At 34.9% G+C, this 16425-nt stretch overlaps 1 protein-coding gene and 2 long non-coding RNA genes across 7 annotated transcripts in view; all 3 read right to left on the bottom strand.

The window, feature by feature from the left end:
• pip5k1ab (phosphatidylinositol-4-phosphate 5-kinase, type I, alpha, b) overlaps positions 1–15896 on the bottom strand; it is a 36899-nt gene extending 21003 nt beyond the window's left edge. For 3 of the 5 annotated variants that reach the window (XR_015510406.1, XR_015510405.1, NM_001089353.1), the window contains 1 exon segment: positions 15837–15896. Coding sequence is in view for 2 of the 5 variants with exons in the window: in NM_001089353.1 (NP_001082822.1) it covers positions 15837–15882 (46 nt within the window). In the remaining 3 variants the exon portion in view is untranslated. 5 annotated transcript variants of the gene reach the window in all.
• The window catches only part of LOC147833274 (uncharacterized), a 331056-nt gene that overhangs the window by 50405 nt on the left and 264226 nt on the right, over positions 1–16425 (bottom strand). The gene's annotated exons all lie outside the window — the stretch shown is intronic.
• On the bottom strand, positions 3776–5844 carry LOC147840166 (uncharacterized). Its single transcript, XR_015511058.1, has 2 exons — positions 5493–5844; positions 3776–5388 (listed from the first exon to the last, which is right to left on the bottom strand). It is a non-coding gene; the product is annotated as an uncharacterized LOC147840166 (long non-coding RNA).

Genomic DNA, 16425 nt, shown 5'->3' with positions numbered 1-16425 from the left:
GTCTAGGGGCTCGAATCGAGATCACAATCTTTTTACAATGAATTGTGCAGCTCTAGTTAGAATCTGTTTTCTTGAAACAGATTTTTGAATCTGAAAATCTAATGTTAAATTGCTTTATTGGATAAATAACCTAAGGTCTATGACATTAGACATATGCTAAACAAACTATAAACCAAATCTCTCAGTATGTATTTTGCTAAAACTATATTAACTGATAACCTCAAACTCGAATTCAAAATCTGTTCATGTTTTATTCTTTCAAAAGTGTCCAAGATGGTTTAAAATACACAAAGAAAAACATGTATTGCATTTTTTATTGTCATATTTGATTTGTTTGTACTCTGCTACAGCCAGTAATGCCTGCTTTCGTGAAGATTTGAAACCTTTAGAAATGTTTTGTTGTGAATCATTGGTTCAGACAGTGTGTGTAACAATTCGATCGTGTGTTTCAAACAAGCAAAGTAAGGCTTTGTTCATTTTAAAAATTCAATGCTGGTTCGCTAATATCGCCCCCACAGGCTAATCACTGAAGATTCAAGCTGCATCCCAAATGGCACACTATACACTATGCAATCATGCACTATGTACTTATGCACTAACACACTCAACAGGGTAGTATATGTATGTAGTGTCGTCCCAAATGGCACTCTAATGTTTTTTTTACTAAGCGGAAATTCAAACCGTTTCCCTGATGACGTTTGACGGTTGCCAAATCATTGAAGTAAACGGCCAAATTATCAAATAATACCTGCCGTGAGTGTTGCCGCAATCACTATCGGGAGGCGCTATAATCACTCTCGTAAAAGAATTTTGCTTTCACCATCCAAATTAAATAAAGTTATTCAACATGTGCGTCCGATATAGCTCCGCCCCTTCCGCTACGTAAGCAAACCTGCGGTCGTTGAGTGCGTGAAGTGTCCATCATTACACACTTCATTTTAGTGGCTGAATGAGTGCATCATCCGGGTAATTAAAGTGCACTTATTATTTTTAGAGTTTTCAGTGTGAACGCACTACTTACACTATTTATACTACAAAATGGCGTAGAATAGTGCATAAGTATGCGATTTGGGACGCAGCTTCAGTGTTTAGTTTTTTAGTACACCACATTAGGTGTTACTAAAAAACAACAACTAAACACACAACCTCCAGAAAAGCTAAAGCTTCAAAACAGAATAACGTTGAGACGCAATAAAATAAATAGATTAAAGTGTTAAAAAGCTTAATTTTCTCCAAACACTTGCCACTTTGATAGCTGGATGTCTTAGCATGTGTGCAGTGTATGTGCAAGGGTAGCCTCTAGCTTGGAACAATACCTGTATAGTTTTGTTTATCAAAGCAAATAAAACATAAGAAAGATGATGCTCACCAATAAATATACAGACGGGCTCTATTTATAATATCATGATTACTACATGACTTTCTGGAATTCTGGATTCTAATTGGACAATAACAACAATGCAAGGTATCATATTCCCAGAAAAACTGGTAAAACAAATAAAACAGGCTCATCTAGATAATCATCTTAACCATTAGTGAAAATATTATTAACAATAATGTAGTGTAGGGTGCAGGCAGACAACTTTTTAGTTCCGCAAGCTTCGCGTTTAATTAAAAAGCGAGTAAACTATGCTACTACAGCAAGTTCAATGTTTTGTGCCTACCAGTTTAGTTTTGTGGCAATTAGTGGTGTTATAAGCAGGATACTGTGCATCCATTGATCAGTTTTAAACAACAGTCTGGCTTTATTCTGCTAGAACAACCGGCTGGATGTACCATTCCTCATCTAGTTATCACAAAAAATGCCAGAAAATTTTGTGACAATAGTTTTAAATCCATTTCGCCCATTCCAACCCGATGTGCCCGACAATTAGCAGACTGTCACTCTCAGTAGATCAGTGTTTCTCCACCATGTTCCTGAATGATCACCAGCTCTGCACAAGTGCACATTTTCCATGTCTCCTTAGCCAAACCCACCTGATTCAGATCATCAGCTCTTTGGCAGAGACTGAGAGACCTGTAAAGGGTGTGACAGACAAAAGAGACATCCAAAACATGTAGTCTTGGCAGTCCTCCAGGAACGTGGTTGAGAAACACTCCAGTAGATGATTCACCCAAAAAACAACATTGATCAAAACCAACTAAAACAACAGGAGCTTCAAATGTCTGTATTTATAGTAACAATGTAGGGTATAAACATTGATTTTGTTTTTTGTTTTGTTTTCTGCACATTATTATGAGAATAATGTAGTCACAATACTGGAAATTCCAACTTCAATGCGATACCTAAAATGTATCAATCATCAATACAACTTTCAATAGAGTAGAGGAACTATGACGTAAATTTTTGTATGTAAAAACTCAGAAGCGAGTTAGCATTTTAGCAGTTCTGATTCCCTCATCCCAAAGTCAGTGGGTTTTTTCAATGGGATTTCAGTTAAATCGCTCAAATAAGGTTCATGGCTAAAAAAAAAAAAAAAAAACTTAAGATACTTTCACGTTTTATTCTACGACATAAAACACATCAGCTACATCACACTCTTTATTTTTAAAATTGGTTATGCGATTATAAATCATTGAGCTGAGCTGGTCTGGAGTGCAACTCACTTGTGTTGGGCATCTGTGTTTGTTTGTTATTTAAGTATTTTCATCAATAGTATTTTATAGTTTGTAGTATTTTTCTTATTGTGAATTCATATTGTGTGTAGAATTCCTTCCTTGTAAAGACTGTCGAGACAGATTCATTTGTTGATCCTTTATTTTAATTAAATAATATTATGAAGATACTGCTTACCAGTGCAGCCTCTATTTCCTGCTCTCAGTAATACAAATATGTGAATAAATGTGTAAAAATACAGACATATTAACTGTCATTTTAACGTGATTAAGTGATTTTACACATTGTGTTGTGTTCACATTTACACTGAACACATTTAACTCCATCATAACTGTAATATTTACACCCATCTATAAAATGTATAGCATATGTGACTGTATGGCCTGCTATTACTTCGTGACATAAAAAAAAGAATATTAAATGTTGTTCTCAATCCATCATGAAATTTGCAGGCATTTATAAGACTTGTCCCTCACGCCTCATTTCTGTCATCTGTTACTAAGCTAAGCGGGCTGTGTGCACGCAAGCGATACACTTATTTAAATATGTCTTATGATAATACTATGTAGGCACATTTATGCATACAGTTTTAAAACTTTTACAACAATCGTAAAGCAAAACAGACGTATTTCCCACGTAAAAAGATCCAAAAGCCACATAGGTCTATGTGTTTTTGCCTATTTGTTTATAATATATAGTGTGGATTATAATAAAATAAGAATAAACAGAGAGAATAAAACTCTGTCATGGATCATATTTCTAAATATAAGCTAGAAAAGTTGTCTGTGGAAGGGTGGTGCTGACGTCACACGCGAGCGCCCTGAAGGCACTGTAGTCTGTTTATAGCCTAACTTTAGCTTTTTAATTCTTGCGTTTGCATTTAAGATCCAAAAGTGCTCAAAGTTTTATTTTCGTGTGAGAATTATCCGGCTGGACAAAACATATAAGTGTAATGAACAGTGTTTGAACATGGAGCTTATTATTTGCAATCTTCTAAAAGCCTATGGGAAAATCCTATAGGGATTTCATTGAGGGAACCAGTTTTATGCTAGCAGCTGATTAGCCTACAAGGTGACATCATAGTTCCTTCACTCTATATATAGGAACAAATTCCAAGACATTAAGATATACAAATCAAGAGAAAAAATCCATACAATGTTTTGCATTTAAGGAAAATTTTATTTTACACAACCTTAAGTCCAAAACAAAGTCAATAAATTAGAAGTGAAAACTAAATTGCAATCTTATTTTCTGATTTGAAAAAAAGTGTCATCCTAATATAATTTTTCATTAATATTGCTTAAAGGACCAGAGCCAACAAGGGCATTATTATTACACAAAATTATAAATACTTTAGCAGATCAATTGCATATAATTTGTTAGTGCACTTTAAAAATATCCATAAATTAGATGTTTTCCATTCATGTTTTTGTTTTTCCCCATTTATTCATGCATTTCAATAGCATAAATATTTTCCTTGAAGTTTGACTTTAATTAAAATTGTGATTATTTTTATTAACAAGTGAAGTGATATATTGTCTGGGTCGGTGTTGTAGATTATGGTAAAAGAACCTTGTAATGAAATGAAAGCACATTTTTTGTTTCTGTTAACAGACTTATTTCTTTATATATTATTTTATGTACATTATTCCAAACTACTAAAGTGTCAATAGAAGTCGACAAAGCATAGATCCCATAATGCAATTCATAACCGTAAATAAATAGAAAACACTTGTGAATCAAAAATATGGAAACTGTTAATTAACATTTTTCCACAGTGTGCTATGGATAATACATTACCATTTATATGATAAACATTTTTTTCTGCATTCATTTACCATATAACCAGCCATGAAATAGAAACTGTGTCAACGTCGCAGTGTTGTTTTTTTTATTTAAGACAGGCTAAAAGTAAATAGCCCAATGGTTATTCGACTCCCTGCTGTTAAGAAGAGTGAGAGAGACCGAAGGCCGGTATCGATACCAAGCAGAAGCAAGATTGTATCATTCAAATTTTCTGTATTAATATTTTTGACAGCACTAATGCAGAATCATCACACTGTCACCCCTCTTTATCACCTCCAGGGCTTCTGTTTATATTTTAGTCTTACTGTATATTAAAATATTGTTTGTTCATGTTTGACTGTTCAAGCACAGAATTCATGTTTAATGATTTCTGCTGACACAACCTACAACAACCAAGAATTCTTCCTGCTGCGTTGAATGTAATGTATTTTTATTTATTGCCATGTCAGCAACCAAGAACATGACAAGAACATTCTATTCGATATTAAATAAACAATTAAAAACAACTTGTGCTGCGTTGAACTTCAAAAGTAAGACTGTTGTTACATCCAAACCTATGTACTATGCCCAGTTCAAAGGCAGTGTTTCCTCTAGGATTTTTTTCCAGCTGTGGCGGCAGGTCTTTTACACAAATCTACCAAATACCTATGGCATTATTTCAATGACAAATGGAGAAATGTGGTGAGCACAGTATTACACATCGGGATCGCATTTATGTAACGTTAATACGAGATTGCCAATCACTGCTTGCGCGCTGATTTCCTCTGCTCACGTACAAAACTTCTTGCGCGCCCTCAAACACGCAGCTCAAGCGCAGATCTTCTTGTGCGCTATCAAATAAACACTGCTGAAGAGAAATTTGGTGCGTTTATGTAGTGAGTATGTCTCCAACATTTATTAGATTTGCTAGGAATATTTATGAATCTTTCCAATGTCTCCAACCTGCAGATCGGTATTAATGCGTCCTGCAGTAAAGTGAAACAGCAGTAAACTCCAGTAAGACAACGTTAAAGTCTTTGTATGCAAAATCGCAGACCTTTATCTATAAATAAAGTATAATTATGGAAACTGTGTTTATCTCAACTGAAAGCTACGTCATGTGCTGGCCTCACGCATCGCGCACCTGTTAATAAGTCCATCAGTCACGTACGCCCTACTACGATAGGAGAAAAGTTTGCGCTGTTATAATTCACTTACCTTTGAATGCGTTTTGGTTCGATTATAACCCGCTATTAAAACAACAACAACAATGAATGAATGTTTTGAATTGATAGGAAACTGTATGAATTTTGGTGTGGCGCCCCGCCATGGAAGAATGAATGTAGCGGAAACCATGAAAGGTTGATGAAAGATGGTCAACTATTTCCATTTGAATTCAAAGTATAGAATCTTCTGTATTCTAACCACTAAAATTGCATGTTTGACATCAATTTAATCAGAACTACAAACGTGGACAAAAAGTGTTAAACTACAAACATGGCGGATGTGTGAGACCAACCATCAAGAAGACAAATGTTTTGCATGTAAAAGTACAATTGTGTTCAGTAAGACTTCCTATTACTTAATTGTCCTATACGGATTAATCTATCATCTAATTTATTGACTAATTAATTATTAGACTAAAACATTAATTCTATTTAAAAAATTACTATTTTTATATTAATTACTTAGTGGTGCTGGACTGCTAACAAATCAAAGAATAAGCCGAAGTAAAGGGAGTGAGCCATGTTATTGGCCACTAAAAAAATAAAAAGAACTATTACTACTAATCTGTCAGGTTTATAAATATTAATTACATTGTCTGCTAAGTATGCCTACATGTGTCAACCTGCAACATGAAATTAGTTAATAAAATAGAATACAAAAAGTTTCTATGCAACATTTCACAAAATTCTCTCTCACATCAGTTTATTAAATAAATAGTGACATTCTAAACTACCTCAGCTCTGTTTTAAGTCTCAATTTAAGCTTTTTCCATATTGCACACTTGTGGATATTACCTTACACCTGTATCATTATCAACAGGTTGCAACATTTTTGAACATGCAAAGAAATAAAAATTAAACTATATTTTAGAGCCAAGAACAAATTACGGCAGCCCAAAGTGCTGTGAGTACATCATGAGATCTCTCTCTGACACTGATGACGCATATTTGCTTTCCTGATGAGTAAATGCCTGAAGAATGGATGGAAGGTAATTTATCCATTCTCAGATTACCTCTCAGACAACTGCTGAAAATCCTTGTAGTAACCAATAGCAACAGCTATTTTAAGTTGGAGTTAGTGAGGCCAGATAAAGATTTCAATGCTGAACTGATCAAAATGGGAAAACAGTATTAGAAAACAATTTGAACAATGGAATTTGAGAAAAAGCAGCATTCAACTACTTATGCTGACATCTCACAATGATGCACACATGAATGCCCAAACACTAACATCTACAATATGTATAGCGGCACAATATCCAGGAACTGTGCTATATATTTACATGTTCCAGCAGACGCTTTAATCATCAGTCTGGGATACCAATGCCTATTCCTGTCGGCTTTAATTTCATAAACAGATGACTCACAGATACGATTTTTTTTTCACTTTCATTACAGTCCATCTGTCCCCAAGTAATCAAGCTTAAACCGCCACTGCAAACAAGACCATGCAAGGAAGAAGACTTTGGTTAAGTGGCATTCAGAAAGTGTTAATGTCCCGGTATACTTCAAACCAAATTTAAGAACAAACAAAAATGAAATCATTTCGAACAAAAACCCTGGCTGAAACTAATTTCTTTTCGAGTTTGTTTGAAGTTCGAAACAGCTCACCAAAGCAGACTTTTAGGGATGTTAGTTTTGGCTTCTGAACATCTTTGAGGTGCCATTGGTCCATGATTACGTAATCAGTGCGATTACTTTTCCTCAAATTTCTTATTCCACAGGGATCAGACAGGAAAATGACAACACCAGCCATATCAATACACTGGAGAGAGCTGGTACAGATGTACCCACACATGTGCTCACCGAGAGATTTTAAAGATTCAAGGGGGTCACATAGTGGACAAAAGACCACCTTGTCATGCTATATCTTTTCAATAGCATTGAGTACATACATTGACGGTGCCATTCACTGTGATAAATAGAACACAAAGTAAAGATGTGGTGGTGCTCCTTGAACTATCTGGCTACAGAAGCAAGGTGGCTTGCACAACATTTCAATCCTTTTTATTCCATCTTATTATTTACTTGATAAAAAAACTGATGAAAATTAAGATACTAATTATATAAAATTAAATTCCAAAAAAAAAAAAAGTATCTTCCAAAAGAATTATGTAGTGAAAAATGGTCTGAAAAACATCTTTCTTTGGTGTGAGATATGAGCTAAAATCAAAATTGAACATTTCACCTTGACTCCCTCACATAATTGGTTGTCATCATTTGTACTGTAAACATACTTATCTATTAAAGTTTTTTTTTCTAATAAAAGAGCATGTTTCTATTTTGTATGATATTCAATTAATTGAAGGGAACAAACTATGGTTATTTGTTGAATACTTCAAACTGAAATCAGAGCCGAAATTGATAATTGTGGGAAAAAAAACAAGTTTCATTTAAAAAAAAAAAAAAGAAAATAACTTTTGCAAATTTAATGAACGATTTACCTGATGTATGAGAAACTTGCGTTCTCGCAGATATGAACAGCACACTAACCACAATGTCAGGGAAACTCCCATGCATTCTGTTTTTAAAAGGGAAGTATTAACAGAATTAAATATAACAATATTAATAACCAGCATGGGGAAATTACGTCAGTTAAAGTTTATAAAATTCCATTTCGGTTTCTTTTCTATTAACAGTCCCTAGTTGGAATTGTTCGAAAACCGTATAGTCACGTCTCCAACTTTTTGAACCTTTTTTTTCCCTGAAGAATGAATAGAACTTTGTTTGAAGTATACCGAGGCCTTTAACCACACAGCAACAACAGACCCATGCATGTACCTCTCCCAGAGGATAACAGCCTCCAAAACGGAGTCCTCAGATCTGTAGAGGCAAAATAGTCATTTTAATGGGGTCCAAACCGAGCACTTAAACCAGCAGTGGGTACTAAAATAATCTCTCCAAGTCATTAATAAACTGGAATAGTGTTTGTTTGGACTGGTGGGTTTTTGTTTGTTCGGATGTGGTCGTATCCTTTGTTTGTCTGTTTGGGTGAAAGTTGGGTGGAGCTACATCAATAAAAGATAATTGATTTAGAACATTGGTTCTCAAACTGTGGTACGTGTACCACTAGTGGTACGCCGGCTTCCTTCAAGTGGTATGTAGAGGAATCGTTGAATAATTAAAGTAAAAAAATAAACACACTTTTAACCCTTTGGTGCGTAAAACACCACCGATGTGATCAATAAATTGATTTTAAAAGATTAAACTTTTTATTTATTTTAAATTTTCTAATGTTTATGTATTCCATCATTTGAAGCTAACTTCCTCTCCATATTTGTTACAGTTGTGGGGGGCGTATCCTGTATTTTAAATCCCAATGTTGACAGGTATAGTTTAATCAAATACTTTTCTGACACACAAATTCATATTTCTAAAATACAAGGATTTCAAAGATATATGTTGCATGTATATGACTTATTTGTATATTTAAAAATGTATTAAAAAATACATGAATATGATGACATGCAGCATATATTAACGAACTACAAGGAACGTTTACAGATTTTGATGAATAAGCTACTACATCATAATACTTAAGATTTAAGTACATCAGTTTTCTTTTTACTTTTTAAGAACTGGGTCATTTTTATTAACTTTTAAAAGCACATTTTAATTTAAATGTTGACATCTTATTTTTTTTTTTATCTGTAAGCACAGAGCAGTGTTAATGTTCAGACTATTTATAATAGTTAAAGTGGCAGACAATAATACATTTTCTTAATAATAAGAATTAATCTGCCTCGTTTGTGAACTTTGCAGAGCTGTAGCTGCTTAATTAGGCCTACTAAGCTACTGTATTTCAATACTGGATATTATGGTGGTACTTGGAGAGACAATTTCTTTTCTAAGGTGGTACTTGGTGAAAAGAGTTTGAGAACCACTGAATTAAAAGATAAGAAGATGAAATCTTCCTGCAAAATGATATCTATGTTGACTACTTTTTAAAATTTACAAATACGATAACAGAGGAACAATAAAATACATGCTTGTGCTGTAAGTGAGAGCATTTTGTCATGTACAGAACTAAACAAAAGTTTTAGGCCACCAACACATTTGTTTTAGAGATGGTGTAATGATGTAACATGATTACTCATCACTCTTTTTTTCTTATTTTCTTTCTTTTGTCTAGTTGTTTAAGACATGAAAGAAAGAGTTGGAGAGAGATAGAAGAATGAGTGCTTGCACTCTTCAGTGAAATATGATAGAGGCTCTGTCCTTGCTTGGAGCTGCATTTCTGCTAGTGGTGTTGGCTGTATTATCTGAACTGATAGAAGCATTAAATTCATTTTGTGTAGTCCATCTTGAAAGCACCACATTGGTAATTAATTTATCTTTTAGCATTATAATCATCCCAAACACACTTCTAATGCAGTGAATAAATATCTGAACAGAAAAACAGCTAATAAAACAATAAGTAATGAAATGGCCCCCAAACAGTCCAGACCTAAATATTATAAAGGCGGTATGGAATCACCTGAACAGAAAAGAACGATATGACTTAATAAATCTAAAGATAAAGAGCTGAAAGAACCTTGATATTACACAGCACAATATTTCAGAAAACTTCATTTCAGACTTTAGCGTAAAATCATTTTGTTCTAAATACCGGTTTTACATTTTTGTTGTTGTAATTTTGTATAAATGTTGCCCTGTAGGCCTAAACAGATCAATCAATAAATATTATGTTACATATACAGTTCAGTCTACAGATTCATTCTTTAGTTACCATAATAATTTGGGTCAACTTTATTTTAATGTACAATTCACACTATTAACAAACAATTAACTACATTTTCAGCTTAATAAACTAATTGGCTTCTTATTAGAGGTAGTAGTTTGGTTTAGGTATTGGGATGTAAGATAAGAAAATACTTTATATGTGCTAATAAACATTTAATATCTTAATAATATGCAGGTTCTAACTCAGTAGTAAATTGTGTAAATCAGTGGTTCTCAAACTTTTTTCATCAAGTACCACCTCAGAAAAAAATTGTCTTTCCAAGTACCAACAAAATGAGTCGTATTGAAATACAGTAGCGTAGTAGGCCCAGTAAAGCAGCTACAACTCTGCACAGTTAAAAAACGTGGCAGATTATCTCAGAAATATAGGCTATATGTTAAATATGACTTATTATATACATCATTTTTGACAAATTTTTGAAATGTGTGTAGCATGTACATGACATATTTCATTTCTCCGCGTACCACTAGAAGGAAGCCTGCGTACCACTAGTGGTACACGTACCACAGTTTGAGAACCACTGGTGTAAATTGTTACTTAAACTAAAATTACAAATATTTGTTTCATAAAATAGACAGATCATCACAGAAAAAAATTTACTGCTTAGATACAAACATTTATGCGTTTAGCAATCAAAACCAAGTCAATTTACACAATTTGAATCATGTTGATTAGGTTGTCTTACTGTAAAGAAAAAGACCAAAAACACTGACCAAACATCAAACCGTACAGGAACACCTTTAAAGAACAAAAAAGGCATTTAATTGACTGTAATGTATTATTTAAACACCACAAATGTTTCCACAAGTTCTAGTTTTTCAACATCTGTAAACCACAAGTATGTCAAAAAAACACTAAGTGAGAACACAAAGCTCATCTAGCCTTTTTAGTCAATGTTATGTTCAGTGGTGTAGCGCAAAATCGGAGGCCCCCCTGCAGGGATCACCGACGGGGCCCCCAGATGAAGGTGTTCATAATCTCCGTAATGAACGACTCGTTCACTAGCTGACAATAATACAAGTTTCTGGCAGCGCAGCATCTCGTTGTCATATTTCTTTTGCATTGTTTGCTGATTTTATTCAACAAAACTAGCATAAGCCGAGTGTTTAGTGCGAGTTGGAGCAGCTTTGCCTTATGATGAATGCAGTAAGTGACTGTATTATCATCAATTACGTTACCTGATTAGCACAAATTTCAGAACATACAAAAACATAAAAAACGTAATCTTACCTATGAAATGTTCTGCCTTTGTGCTTTGTTTTCTTTGTTTGCTCGTTACTACACTTGTAGACAGCGATAAAGTCCCGCATCTTCACGTAATAATACTGTCTTGACTAGTGCGGTTGAATGACATTTGTCCTGGGAGCACTGTACCAATGTGGCGACGCTATAGACGCATGCTCAGGGTCCCTATGCGATATCCAGTGTATATATCTATGTCACAAATTGAGGAGTGGGGAAATGAGGCGGGGTGGAGCGACAACGCGGGGAATACTTCACAAACTGAGGAGCGACCACAAACCGAAAGCGGCGAGAGCGTCAAAGTAGCCAGAAGTCATTCATTTTTTAACGAGAACCGGCGGCGAGAAACAGCGGCGCGTCTTCATTGGCTATGATGCGGTTCGGCGGCAAGCAATCAGAATGAAGTAGTCCACCGCTTGAGCGGAGTTCAGAGAACACAGTTCTGTGAACTTTGGTTCCGACCACAGTTGTTCCCAAGAGTTTGATTATTGCGTTTCCTGGATTTTCAATCATTGAAAATCGCGACGACGTGGGGCCCCCTAATCACGCGGGGCCCCCCCGCGGTGCGTGCCCTGCGGGCCCGTCCGCTACGCCACTGGTTATGTCTGAGCTCAAGCGATACTCTTGCTCTCTGAAGAGTCACAGGTGACAAAACATAAAAATAAAGTCATGAATTGAGGCAAGATGTGCCACATATAAGATGATGGTAGAGTTAGATGATAAGCAGACCGACCCATTTAATCTGGGTGAGCGAGCTGGTTTCTGTCCCATTTTCACATTTATATTTAGACAAAGAACAGTCTCGGCCATCATCAAGACTGTGTGCATGTGTCTGGCAGAACTAAAAATACTTCCAATGGAGTGCTAACTGATGTAGGTTACCCACTCAAAAACCCATGATATACTAAGTTACCACTCAAATAATGACCAGCCGATTGACTTCTGTACCTTTAGACTAAGTCAATCTCCACTACATTTCCCAAAGGATCTTATTTTTAATCTGTGGTCAATGAAGACAAACAGTTGAAGACATTAAGCTTTTACATGATAAGGACTGTTAATGGCGTTTACCACTCAATAACCAATTAGCTGATGCACAAACAGAAACCATCTGAAGTATGAATGTAATGAATGCATTGAGTGATAGTTGGAATAGATTAGCTTTCTTGTTCACTGCGCATGTTGTAAAAAATGAGAATACAAGTTTACCATTGCTTAATAGGAAACAGTTGACAAAAGTACCATCTTCAACCAAAATTTTCAGCAAACTTTCATGAAGAACAAAGAGTAGCAAGCCAAATAAAACATTTTTACACACAATTAAGCAAACTCTTTAAAGGGCCATGACATCCCCCACTTTCGGTTAAAGTCTACTTCATAATTTTTTCAAAAGATGCATGATTAATAGGCGTGGAGCTCCGCGAGCATCGGGCAGAAGTGGGCGTGGCCAGCAGGGGAGAAGGGGAGCGAATAACTGTTGTTGACAGTTAGCTCACAAACTGAGACACAAACTGTGAGGAGACGCATGAGTTTATAGTTCACAAAGTTAAAATGCAAAGAAATAAACAGTAATTTAATGCCCTGCTGCATTTGTTATTCGTAATTTCTTATACACATAACCACAATTTATATCATTATAAAGATAAGTGTGTTCATGTAAACACTATAAAAGAGGATTCTTCCTCGATCCCCGTGTCTAAATTATAGATCTTGAATGCACACTCAGTGCAGCAGGTCTCCTGACCTGTCTATTTTAACCATTAGCCCTGCTGGTAATATAGAGGATTTAGGCAAACACAGCAGCACGGCGATGTGTCTGAATGTGAACGAGCTCCTGATAAAAGTCAACGTCCGCCATTCTTCAATTCTAACACTGCTCTCCCGACAAAAATGCTAGCAGCACACACACAGCTTTGCTGTATGATCGGCCCTGACAGGATCGCGGGGAAAAAACATGCAACAAACCCCGTGGATCATGGAAACAAACATATACGAGCCTTCATGAACGGCTACGTGCCATTGGTCTGTGTCTCACAGCTTGCTTGAAACTGGCAGGTCTGCCTTTGGAAAGCACGTGCTCTCATGAATAATTAAGCAGCCGGCTCTTCTCATAGGATAAGAAAACTCTGTTATGAATAATAATAAGAAACCGACGCATCATCATTGCACTTGCAGTTCTGCGCTACGTCGCCGATTTTGATCCCGCCCCAAAAATCATTTTAAACCCGGAAGCTAAAATTAGCTGACAAAAGCTCAAAATTATCCAGTTTTCCCCACAATTAAAGCTGACAGGTGCTAACATTGTCTTAACTGATGCTCAACACACACAAATCTGTTTAAAAAAAAGTTCTCCAGGGTGTCCTGAACCTTTAACTCCTGGTCAAAATGTTGTTAAAATAGGGCCAGTGCTTTATAAACCTGCTTTAGAACCTTTTCTAATGCTGCTCAAGAAAATTGTTATTATGAGTTGAAGTAGACATTACATTTTTTACATTGTATTAATACAATCAGCGTGGGTGCGCCTGTGACATAAACCGGAGAGTATTTAGCATATGAACATTAAGTTATGCTGGAGAAAAGTTTGGCTTTTTCCACACAAATACCTAATTATGAACAAAGTCAGAGAAGTTACCTTTAAATTTATTGACAGATTCTACCCAGTGAGTAGCTATTTTTAAAAGATTTAAATCGGAAACTAACACAATGTGCGCTTTCTGTAATTTACAAAGTGAAACAACTGTACATTTCTTTTGGTACCGTTCCTGCACAAAAATATTTTGGAGTAACTTTTGCAAATTTGTGATTGAGTTTATATATTCCAATTTTTCTTTGTTTTGGGAAAGTGTGTTATTTGGTTTTATTGATACAGACAATAATACTGAGAAAGCGTTCTACTTCATAAATCTTTTACTTGCTACATATCACATCCATTAATGCAAATTCTACAATATTAAACTACTTTTTAAGGTATTCATAAAAGAATTAAAACAATACTTTAAAAAACTTTCCGGTTTAGGAAACACTAAGGCTGGGAAAACATAGAGGTAAAGATGGTTTTATATTCGCACACTCGGACTTTCCCCTTAATAATATAACTTCATAAAAGTGTAATTTACAAACTCTAAATAGCGAAATCATATTAGCAGCCAGTGACTATCAAGGTACAACATTGTTCACAGTCAAATAAACATGTTAATGTTGTTTTCAAGACACACTTGCATGTTAATTACGATCGAATATTCAAAGTAACACGGTAAACAATATAGAGACTTCTAAATAAACGAATGTGTGAATATAAAACCAACTTTACCTACATTTGGAAAACATTATCTTGTCATGCCCCATTTGAAATTCCCCTGTAACACCAGTACTTTATTGCGATTTACTTTTAATATTGTATTTTTATTTTAAGCTTTACTTTATATGTATTTCTTGTTTAACTTATTGTATTTTTTTCTTTACTGTTTTATCCCCCTGTCATCCTCTATGTTCCTTCTATAATTCATAATGTTTAATTATGCTGTAATAATTTAACATTTCCAAATGAAGTAACGTTACCATAGTATTTGAAAACAGGAAACATCTGGTCATCTTTTAATTAAAGCCAATTTATACTTTCGGTGTTGATGTTTTCAACGTAAAAAATGTAACTAGTGTATTGTGCTCGAATAAATGTACGTTACAGAAAATAACGTTAAAGTTAATGGTTCAAGTCGTTTAAATGACCACAAAACAACTCAATTTATTAGAAAGCACAAAAACAAAACATCGAAATTCAATAGAAAAATAGTACGATCATATAATCTTAACTGAGCTGTATTTAATCATTTAGTCTATTTTAATATCACCTCTTCAACATGTTTGTTATTACTAGATTTGTTAGCTTGTAACGTTAGCACGTTAGCCACGAACCCACATCACGGATCTGGATTATGAGGGAAAAACTTAGGATTTTAGATCAGATAAACCGAATAAATCGCAAATACATGACACTTATAAGTTACGAATATATTGGTTAAGAAATAACTGCTATACTTCAAGAAATATATCTTGTTGCTGTTGAACAAAAGGCATGACTGCAGTAAGTAAACAGTGAGTCAATGTAGTGCTTATAAAAAAATAGTGGATCCATAGCAACAGACCAATACGAATACAGCCACGATTCAATATTAGCGATTCAATAAAAAACATAATAACGTTAATTTAATTTAATTTAATTTACCTGGAGGGGCAGATAAGCCCGTGTCGGGTGGACAGGCGGACGCCATTTTGATTCGGTTATACTGGACCCGATCCCGGACCGGAACCTAACAGGCAGTTTAGTGTCCGGTTCCGGCCAGGCAGCTGCCTCTCTGACTGAACCGAGACTATAATGACTACTTTATTAAACACTTTCAACTGTCTATACAGAAATTGTTATGCTACGATATAATCGCATTATTGTACATTATTTTAAATGCTTTATTTAAACTTGCAATTTATAGTGTAAAATACTTGTGCCCATAGTGTGAGTCTTGACTTGTTAATGTTCTATTAGTTACTGAAATAACCCAGAAAAATAAATAAATTTCAAAAATCTTAATTGATTAATGACATACAAGACCTAATTATTTGTGTAATAGTTCATTCACATTTAAATTTGAAATTTGTTCATTGTCAAGAAAATAAAGATATGGGCTTAATATGCTAAATATTCATGTGCAAATGCTGTGGCACCATGACATTTGATCTCTTCATGAAACAAATATTGTGCGCACACACACATACAATCAAAAGAACAAACTGTGACGTACTTTCCTAAAAGCACACTT

The sequence above is a fragment of the Danio rerio genome, chromosome 16 (genome assembly GCF_052040795.2).
Source record: "Danio rerio strain M-AB ecotype USA chromosome 16, GRCz13ab, whole genome shotgun sequence".
Classification (NCBI taxonomy): Eukaryota; Metazoa; Chordata; class Actinopteri; order Cypriniformes; family Danionidae; genus Danio; species Danio rerio.
This window is presented reverse-complemented; position numbering and strand designations above follow the sequence as displayed.